Source organism: Montipora foliosa, chromosome 7, assembly GCF_036669935.1.
Source record: "Montipora foliosa isolate CH-2021 chromosome 7, ASM3666993v2, whole genome shotgun sequence".
NCBI lineage: Eukaryota > Metazoa > Cnidaria > Anthozoa > Scleractinia > Acroporidae > Montipora > Montipora foliosa.
Window position 1 is genome coordinate 5,790,233 of NC_090875.1, and position 10,000 is coordinate 5,800,232.

Here is a 10,000-nt window from a genome sequence, read left to right on the forward strand (position 1 = left end):
TGTTTCGACAGGGCTTCGCCTCAGAGCCACATTTACAATGCGGCCCACATATCACACCTTCGGTTTTGCAGGGACAGCCACAATTTCCATTCCCTGTCCGTTTTGTCGAGCAAGTACTTTTACATGTACAGCGGACTCGATTTTGCTACAAGAAGAAAAAAGCACATAGTCTCCTTTATGTTTACTTCCATAGCGTTTCCAAAAATACTAAAAAATAAAGAATTGTTGCAGCTGACAATCAATGACGGGGGTAATGGCGATCAATGAAAGCGAATACTAACCTGGCTAGAATCATTCCAATCTTGAGCATCCATTACTGGCTGACACTTCAGAAGATTCGGAGCTAAGTGAATTAAATCTAAAAGTAATCAAACTTTGTCAAATAGTCCAAGAAGCGGCAACTTGTTCCAAATCCAAATGACGGACAGTAAGAAACTTTACCTCCGCGCGACGAACCTAATGCGCATGACCAGGTGGTGACTGTGCCCCTTTAACACTTGAATTGAATTAGCTTACTTGTACTCAATTTTATACTGAAAAGCAAAAAATATAGTACTGGTAATATTCTTAAAAGAACTACACGAAACGTTAATAAATCTGAGTTCGAATTAATAACTAGCATAACAAGCGAAAAACACTATTCAATACCAGAAAGTTTAAAAGCGAGATAAACTAGATCAATGTTCTTACAAAGATGAGAACAATCGAAGATTTACAAATGTCAAAAGCGTAGACTTGTTTGTAGTTCCTCCATTAGTAAATCGATTTCACAAGAAAATAAGTTGAACGTATTTATTCCAGAAGCTTGAAAGATTTTAATTTTGAGCAATTTCGATCCTTAAACAAAATTTGTGCCAGTACCGACCAAGGTATGAACACAAATTCAACATCACTTCTTTCTTTAATCCCCTTGAGATAGTCTTTTCGAAGCTTTGCTCGGTCTTTACAAACGTTCTTTGAGACATCATCAGTGATAAAAATCTGACTGTCCAGGAACGGATTGTCCTTCAAGACACTGGAGGCAACTTTAAGAATTTGAACTTTGTCAGAATACCTCAAAAGATAGATATGAATCGGCCTAACCATTGAGGTGTTTGCCCCCGTGGCTCGCTGGTTAACATTCGTTCGATGAGCCCTCATCACCTCAATGTTTTCGAGTTGCATGTGTTTCTCGAAGAATTCAACTCTCAGGAAATCTTCTAAGGAATTATGTGTCGCTTCTGCACCGTCCTTAAGACCCCAAATAACAATGTTATTTCTCTTCAATCTATTCTCTAGGTCCTCCAACTTCTTGTAAGCTGATGCTAACTCTTCACGGCTCGCTTTGAGAGACAGCTCATTACCCATATCTATCATTTGCGCGTCCAGTGAGCGGTAGCTGTCTTTTAGTGCATCAACGTCGGCAGCGGTTTTTTTCTGTGAACTCTCTAAACAAGATAATTTCTCAAGGATACTATTCAACTTTGCTTCTTGTAAATCTCTTGGCAAGGACGGCATCCAGCTTGTTTGAGGTTGAGTCGGTATTAGACATTTGCAACGTTTTAGATCTGGTTCTCACACTCATATAGAACGCTTATCAAGCTTAGAGGATCTTCATTCGTCGAGAAAATGAAATTGACCAACTTCAAAGTGGAGAGCTTGAACACATGCGTCCTACCTGCGTTGCGTCATCACATCCTCCAGCATAACGTCATGCCATCACGTCCTCCAGTTGGGCATAGTATGTATCCTCCTATCATCTTCTTCCCATTCTTGATCGCTTGAGCTCTCTGCTTGTTCTTCTTGTTGCCCTTCTTCCATTCCAGGAAAGGCTTGTTCCTCCATGTCTGACTCTTCTTTACTATCCTTATTCCCAAAAAATATTAATATTAAAAAACATCTCTCTATTATGCTATGCATTAAAACTTTATCAATGAAAATATTTCATACATTTAAGAAATTGAAACTTGCTGTAAATGAAAAAAATTACCTCACAAGCTTGCAGCAACTTGAATTTTTGTTGCAATTTAATGAACCGCTTCTTAAGGCGGTTGTGTTGTTTTGTCAAGGCCTTGCTTGTTTTTCTGTGCTTGGCACACCTTGTACACTTTGGACGGGGGGTTGATGTATGTACAGGTGCAGATCAAGTATCTTGAGAACTATAGTCATCAGTTTCTGAAGGGCCAGCAATTGGTTGCTCAAAATTGCCTTCAGTGGTTGTAAGGGTAGTGGTGACAGGAGATGAGCACATACTAGTGGTGGAGAAACTCAAGGCATGTGGTACTGAAACTGATGCCTCAGATGAAGAGTTTAAGTTGAAGGGAGAGCTGACACTGGTGCATGATGTTTTTTGCCTCTTACTTGATTGTTCTTCAGCTTGTAAGTCTCTCATGATCTGACAAGACCAAAATATGAACTTTACGTTTGCTGGTGATAAAGGAACTAGCTCAAACAAAGATAAAATTTATTATTTCTGATATTCAGCTTTCCCAGCGTGCCCAATCGACGAAAAACGATCATTGGAAAGCAAGTGATATAATAAAAAAATGCGAAACTTTTGCATGGAACAATCCTCTATTGTCCAACCACTTTCTGGTAGGAGCAGTACCTTGTCGATTTAATATACAGCAAATTTCAAATTTTTAAAAGCAATACAATTTGCAAAATGAACGGCTTTCAAGTGGGCCATCCTTCGTGAAGTCAGTTGTCATGATTACGAGGGGTAAGGCTATTAAAGATGCATAAGCTAAATTTATGCAGGTGTGAAAATTGTTCCTTGTGCTGTCCGGCCAGCCTAACACATTAGTTGAGTAAAAATATTTTTTCGGTCCCGCGGAGGAAATTTACATTGCAAATGTAATAGCAGTTGCATTCTAACAAAAGTGCAATATAATAAATACATGGACACCACTGTACAGGATCGAACTGCAAGAATTTCATACAATCAAAACAAATCAGCTTATCATAAAAGAAAACCCATGGAATTCTTACCCTCGGCACTTCCGAGAAGTGATAGGAGAGCTGTGAGGAACAACCACATATCTTGTAGGTACAGATCCTTTAATCAGGTACCTCTTCGGCTGAATAGCCTTACCAGTTTCGGCACACGTGAACAGAACAGGCTTGGTTTCGAAACACTTTTGATCAAAGTGTACAGAGCATAACGTCGCTGACTTCGATGGGACAAAATCTTTCCTATGAACTCCGACTAACAGAGTCCATTTCTTCCGTAAAGTTTCATCTTTCGGGAAGTAATGCATTGAAATTCCTTGAGTCAGCGAATTATTTTCGCAATTAGTCATATTGGGGCCACCAGCCACACAATAATTTCCCCTTGCCTTCTTTTTCGACTCTTCTGAACAATTTCTTATGTCACGACCTTGTAATACTATCGTTTTGGCCACACGCAAAATGGACCCACTTTTGTGTGTCAAATTCGAACTTTAAGCGGCAAAAAGTCGGATTTTTCTCACTTTTGGCAGTTTCGAAAAGTAGACAAATCAAGCAACAGAAAAACGTAAAAAAAAATTCACTAAAAATTTCAATAATCAGAAGAAATCAAAGCCTAAAGTAAACTCAATATTCACATCTGATGGTCAAGAAATATCTGATCCAGTTATCATCGCGAATGACGTTTGTAAGTATTTCTCCAGTATTGGTCCTAACCTTGCAAAAGAAATACAATCCCATCCTTTTTCTCATAAAGACTTTCTTTCAGGATCGTTTGCGGAATCTATCTTTTTCAATCCGGCAACAAAAGAAGAAATCATTGCTATTGCTCAATCATTTGCATCCAACAAAGCTGCGGGTTATGATAACATTCCGATGTCCCTCATAAAGGAATCTATCCAATTAATCTCTGAACCTTTGGCTCACATTATTAACTTGTCAATTGCTCATGGTGTTGTACCAGATCAAATGAAGATAGCACGGGTAATACCTTTATTCAAAGGTGATGACCAGTCGTTGTTCACTAACTATAGACCTGTTTCAGTTCTACCTAGTTTTTCCAAATTTCTTGAGAGAATAATTTATAACCGTTTAAATGATTATCTAACTAATTTAAATGTCCTTTGTGATGAGCAATATTCCTTCAGGAAAAATCACTCCCCTACACTTGCTTTGATTGATTTGTATGATAGGATTTCCTCTGCTTTAGATCGTGGTGATACAGCTGTTGGTATTTTCCTTGATCTCTCAAAAGCATTCGATACAGTCAATCATAATATTTTATTTGACAAACTTGAACACTATGGTATATGTGGACTGGCGTTAAAATGGGTAAAAAGCTATTTTTCTAAGAGATAACAATTCGTAGATTTAAACGGTCATGTTTCTTCTTGCTTTAATATATCCTGTAGGGTTCCTCAGGGCTCTATTCTAGGGCCTTTATTTTTTTCTTCTTTACATTAATGATATAGTCAATGCATCTACGGCACTACAACTGATTTTATTTGCGGACGATAACAACGTTTTCCTGTCTGGTAAAGATCCTGAATATTTGGGTTAAATCAGCTGAATATCGAGTTAAATAAATTGTCAGTATGGTTTAGGGTTAATAAGCTTTCACTGAATCTTAAAAAGACCAAGTTCAAAGTGTTCAAACCAAACCAAACACGTGGAAGTTATAATTTTCAAATTTTGATAAATGAACAACAAATTGATCAAGTTAAAGAAACAGTTTTCTTGGGTGTAATCATCGATGAAAACGTAACCTGGAAGTCTGAGATCTGTCATGTGGCTAACAAAGTGTCGAAATCAATTGGAATGATACAGAAATCAAGTTTTTATTTATCTTCATACTCTTTACGTGTCTTGTACTATTCACTTGTTTATCCTTCTGTTACTGTAATATAGTTTGGGCGTCCACCTATAAAACTAACCTTGTTTGTCTGGTAAAATTGCAGAAAAGAGTGGTGAGAATCATAGATAAAACTCATTTTAATGCTCATTCCGACCCTATATTTAAGAAACTTGGAATCCTAAAATTCCATGATCTTAACCTGTTACAACTTGGTCAGTTCATGTTCTCCTATCAAATTCGAACTCTTCCTCCCAAGTTAGCAAGCAAATTCACTCTAAACAGTCAAATTCACACATATTATTCGAGAAACTCTCATGCATTTCGTTTGCCTTTCTGTCGGACTAACATTAAACAATTTTCTGTTTTCTATCAGGGACCTAAATTTTACAATTTTCTTGACATTGATATAATCAATTCTTCCTCAACAGCTTCCTTCAAGAAAGCACTTAAGTCATTCTTTTTTACTAAACGTTTGAATGTGTCCTTTAGCAGCATGTCGTAGTGATGTGGGATATAGGTCAATTGAAGCCTTTAAGTGCTACTGTGGTTCTTTATTGGCTCCGAGCTTTCGCCGATCTACGGCATCATCAGGGAGAACGATAAAATATTTGCGCTATGGTTTTAAACGTTGGAGGTGCCACTATAAATTAGCATAGTATAAAACTAGCCAGTAGGACGCATGAAAACTAATGACGTGATGAAATGTTCTAAAATCTGTCTGTTTTTCACACAGATTTTAGAACATAGGCACAGAGATTAATTTATAATAAGAAAAAAGTGAAGTGTGTGAAGATAACTCAGTCTTACGAACATTTTCATCGATACGCAACCCTTGAGTAAAGACTCCTGCGAGCATTTGGCAATTCACTCTTGTCAATCACGTGCTCCTTATATGGCGCTATAGGGACGCCGCTCTTGTTTTCAAAAATATTGCTGCCACTGTGATAGCCTGTTTGTTCAACATGGTTGCTTGTTATTCATCAATTTTAAGTTGGTGAGTGATATATTTGCTCATTCCAGGGGTTTAGCATTAGCGTTATATTATTATGATTCCTGCATGCGGAAAAGACATTTCAAAAGACAACTGGGAGAATCACAGAAATAATTCCATGGCCAATTGTGCAACCCGGATGGGAAAAGCAAGACAAATGTATGGCAGTAGGTTACAAAAGAATTGCAGAAATCAGCATACAGTATTGTGCAAAAGTAATGCAAGCGATAATCGTCGAATATAGCGAAAATCGCGATATATCAGCGATATTTCACGATAATTAACTTCAAACGATATATCGAGCGATATATCGTGGCAGCTATTGTTTTATTTATCGGTAAGATATCGCGAGATATTGTTTACACTTTGCGATAAATCATTTCTGTTCAACAATATATCGTTCTCATTTAGTGATATATCGTTCCCACTTAGCGATATATCATTCTTGCTTAGCAGTATATCTTACTTGCTTAGCGATATATCATTCTCGCCCAGCGAGATATCGTTGACTTCTTGTGAAACAAATGTACATTTCTTTGAAGACCATTTAAGCTACATGTAATGAAGAATCCCCTACAAACCAAGCTTTTAAGGTGGCGAGTTCATTTAATGAGATAAAATCATAAATCAAACATGTTAGCTAAAGCACGCACATCAATCGAACATACCTGTCCAGGTTCTGTTAAAAAAAGCCTTACTCAAACACTCATAGTTCCTGCAACAAGTTTTATACTAGAGAGGACAACCGTATTACCACAGAGGTTTAGGTGGGCAGACTAACCAAAAACCAGAAAAGTAGATGCCATGTGTATTTTTAGACTACATGTACGAGTAGTCCCTCTTTCGCGTAGTCCGTCGTGATTGACGCGAAAGAACCGCAAAAAAAAATGGCCACGTGAAATCCTGGGGGCGAGAAGGATTTCACGTGGCCATTTTTTTTTCACGGTTTTCTTTCACGTCACGTACGACGGACAAAGCGAAAGTAAAGAGGGACTACTCGTAGTCTAGTGTATTTTTAACAAGGCTTCTTGATGTGTAAGCTATTAGGATCCAGTCTCCACACAACGTTCGAGTATTGTCTGGCCTGGCCTTTCATCACAAGAAATGATTTTCCCTAACTTGGCAAAGTCCGCATGGCAAAAATGTCTTCTTAGAGTGCGAGCAAATAATAAGGTTTGTTCACTGATGTATCACGCAAAAGGAACGCTTAAGACCTCTATTGTGCTCTTTTCAGGAAGCATAACTTAGCACACTCATGAAATTAGTGAAATCGAGGTGAAATTGATATCACGCACTAAGCGGGCGTTTTTTTCTCGCCAGAAACTATCTCCAAAGTGGACGATGTAAAAATTAAAAGGAAAGTCAGTCCTTTTTTCCTTCTTCTACCCTTTTATCTCCCTCTCGTTGCCCTCCTGTCTCTATTTTTCGGCCGTTTACATGGCTGGGAGGCAGCCTTAGAGTTTAGAGAAATCCAGGTGAAATAAGGGTTATAGGGGTAGAGCTCTTTAGCACCGTTTTCATAAAGCCAGACATATATATTCGACCATATTAGGCATTCTTCGAACACAACAAAAGATGAATGTTGAATTCCATCATTCTGTTTTTATTAACGGTTTGTTTACTTGTTTTATTGTGCAAAAGACACGCCAACATCCTGTATTGTGCTTTCCGTAACATGCAACCTCAGGTAAAGTGTCTGTCAAGGTAAAAAGCCCTTTGACCGTGACTCCGCCTCAAATTACTTGAGACCGCATCGCTTTAGCTTTTCAATTCAATAGGTGGCACAGAGAATTAGAACATGAATGGCCTTATTGGCTTTTCGCTTGAGAAACTTTTTTAATTAGCACATCGCATGAAACTGCGCGTATCAGTTCCACGGAATTATGCACTACTTTTGAATCACACTAAAGCAAGCAGATTTTTTGCAAAATAAGAAAATTTGATGTTTTGCCTATTTTTTAAAAAAAAGCTTAAACTATGTCGTGCAGATTTTTATTTCATTTTGTATGAATGTTTAATCAGAGCCAATTAATGTATTCTGAAATTTTTAGAAAACAACATTGTTCGTTCATTTTGGCGATGTTGCATGTGATGGGTTGGGTTCATTTATTCCCTCAAAACTGTAGTAAGCCACCAGCCTTACATTTGAAGAAACGTATATATATGTTATTGGCCGGCTATACGAGGAAAGATGTATAAAGAACAGCTTTATTTCGAACTTCTTTACGCTATTGCATTTAGTTCCCCAGTTAAGATCTCGAAATCGTTTTCTTAGTGTGGAATTTCGTGCAAAATTTGAAGTTGTACTACAAAAACAGTTTTTGTCGATCATTGCGAATCACTCGACTAAATTAGAGTTTTCTACCGTAAATTGAGTAGCAGATAGCGCGAAATTGGTTAAGTATACTCTACAGCAATTTCTCAAATACAGCAACGATTAGAGAGGGAAACTCGACTGAAATTGACTAATTTTTTTTTTTTCACTTTTTGGACAATCGAGTTTAAGGGGATATAAAGTTAAGGGTGGGATTGAAAATGTATTTTAATAAACTTTATTCTTGTTAGTCATTGACTTTTGTAACATTTGGTGGCTCCTAAAAGAGCCGTTTTTGGCGACCTGCAGTGCAATATCGAATCCACTTCGACAAAGCAGGGCACGGAGGCTCCTAAAAGAGCCGTTGTAAAATTTTGTTGCAGCACCTCCAGACTCTATAACAGCTGGAATCGCCTTGTACAGCATGTGATCGATGTACTTGACACACTTCTCGGCAGTCACCTTCCTCTCCCAGAACTTCTTGATTCCATCCACAAGTTCCTGTTTGTTACGTGGCTTGACTTTTGATTCTAAGTAAGACTTGAGCTCATGCCACAAGTTCTCGATGGGATTTAAGTCAGGAATTTCTGGGGGAGTACGCCACCAGTTGATGTTTTTCTACTCGTAGAAGGCTTGCGCTGGTCTGGACATGTGCTTCAGGTCGTTATCCTGGACAAATCGGTGATCTGGAAGCTTCTCTCGGACGAAGGGAATAAGTGTAGACTCTAAGATGTTGCAGAAGAGATCAGCATCCATGATGTCATCAAAGATGCAAACCTTTGTAGCACCATGTTTGCTGATTCCTGCTCAGACATGTACTTTCAGTGGATGCTTGGGTTGCAGGTCTTGTCTTGCAGGTCGTTATCCTGGACAAATCGGTGATCTGGAAGCTTCTCTCGGACGAAGGGAACAAGTGTAGACTCTAAGATGTTGCAGAAGAGATCAGCATCCATGATGTCATCAAAGATGCAAACCTTTGTAGCACCATGTTTGCTGATTCCTGCCCAGACATGTACTTTCAGTGGATGCTTGGGTTTGGGCTTTCGCTTCCCTGGCTCGTCTACCTTTCTATAGCAGGTGTGGCAATACTGCGTTAGCGAGATAGAGCTTTCGTTGCTAAAAATTACGTTGTGGAAGGTGTCTTCACTTTTGAAGACTCTGTGCGTGAACTCCAACCGCTTCGTTTTGTTCACATCTCGAATGAGCAGACAGTAACAAGTCCGCTGTAAAGTCCAGCCGAGTTGCATCCGAGCTCTTCGTACAGTTGGCGAACTCACATAACTCGCATAGTTATTGCTCGACTGTGTTCATTACATTCGACACTAACTCATCATACATAATGGCTTCACTATAATATAATTTTTTATCGTTATAGCGAACTTCACAACAATGATCGATGATATATCGCTGCGACATATTGTTTTGCTGTACGAGATATCGTGGCAGCGATTTCTCGCTTGAACGATAATATCACAGTGATATAATTTTAAGATCACGACGATTTATCGCTAATTTATCGTTTTGACACTCACCCATTCGAGCGATATCTCCCTGATTTATCGGCGATAAATCACAGGAACAAAGCACGATATTCAGCGATTATCGCTTGCATGACTTTTGCACAGTACTGTAAGTACACAAAAATATATTGTGGGAGTTTCTATTTCGGGGTCGCATATCAATGAAAATGGTGGTACATGTAGTTGTGGATTTGAATACTTACCAAATAGAAGGCCACACTACTGGCCCCACTTACAACACAAGATTTCTTGTTCGATGTTCGTGACCATTTAACTGCAAATGTCAGCAACAAATCACTTTAAACAATCATTTGCCTTTCCCAAGTTTCCAGTTGTTTTAAAATCCTCTCTTAGTTTTAGGAGAGCTTCATGTGTTTTCAGATTAGAGCACA

The 10,000-nt window shown here is 38.5% G+C and overlaps 1 protein-coding gene across 1 annotated transcript; it reads right to left on the reverse strand.

Moving 5' to 3' along the window:
- Window positions 1-1,698: 1,698 nt before the first annotated feature.
- LOC138009750 (uncharacterized) lies at window positions 1,699-3,281 on the reverse strand. The gene is made up of 2 exons (XM_068856771.1): window positions 2,971-3,281; window positions 1,699-1,840 (listed from the first exon to the last, which is right to left on the reverse strand). The coding sequence occupies exons 1-2, from the start codon at window positions 3,279-3,281 to the stop codon at window positions 1,699-1,701; spliced, it is 453 nt and encodes a 150-aa protein (XP_068712872.1).
- Between the last annotated feature and the right edge of the window lie 6,719 nt (window positions 3,282-10,000).

Excerpts from the sequence above, each read along its gene's own strand:
- LOC138009750 (XM_068856771.1), bottom strand. The coding sequence starts at position 3,281 with ATGACTAATTGCGAAAATAATTCGCTGACTCAAGGAATTTCAATGCAT. Across the intron at positions 1,841-2,970 it reads ACTTCTCGGAAGTGCCGAGG|TAAAGAAGAGTCAGACATGG; the intron begins GTAAGAATTCCA and ends GAATAAGGATAG.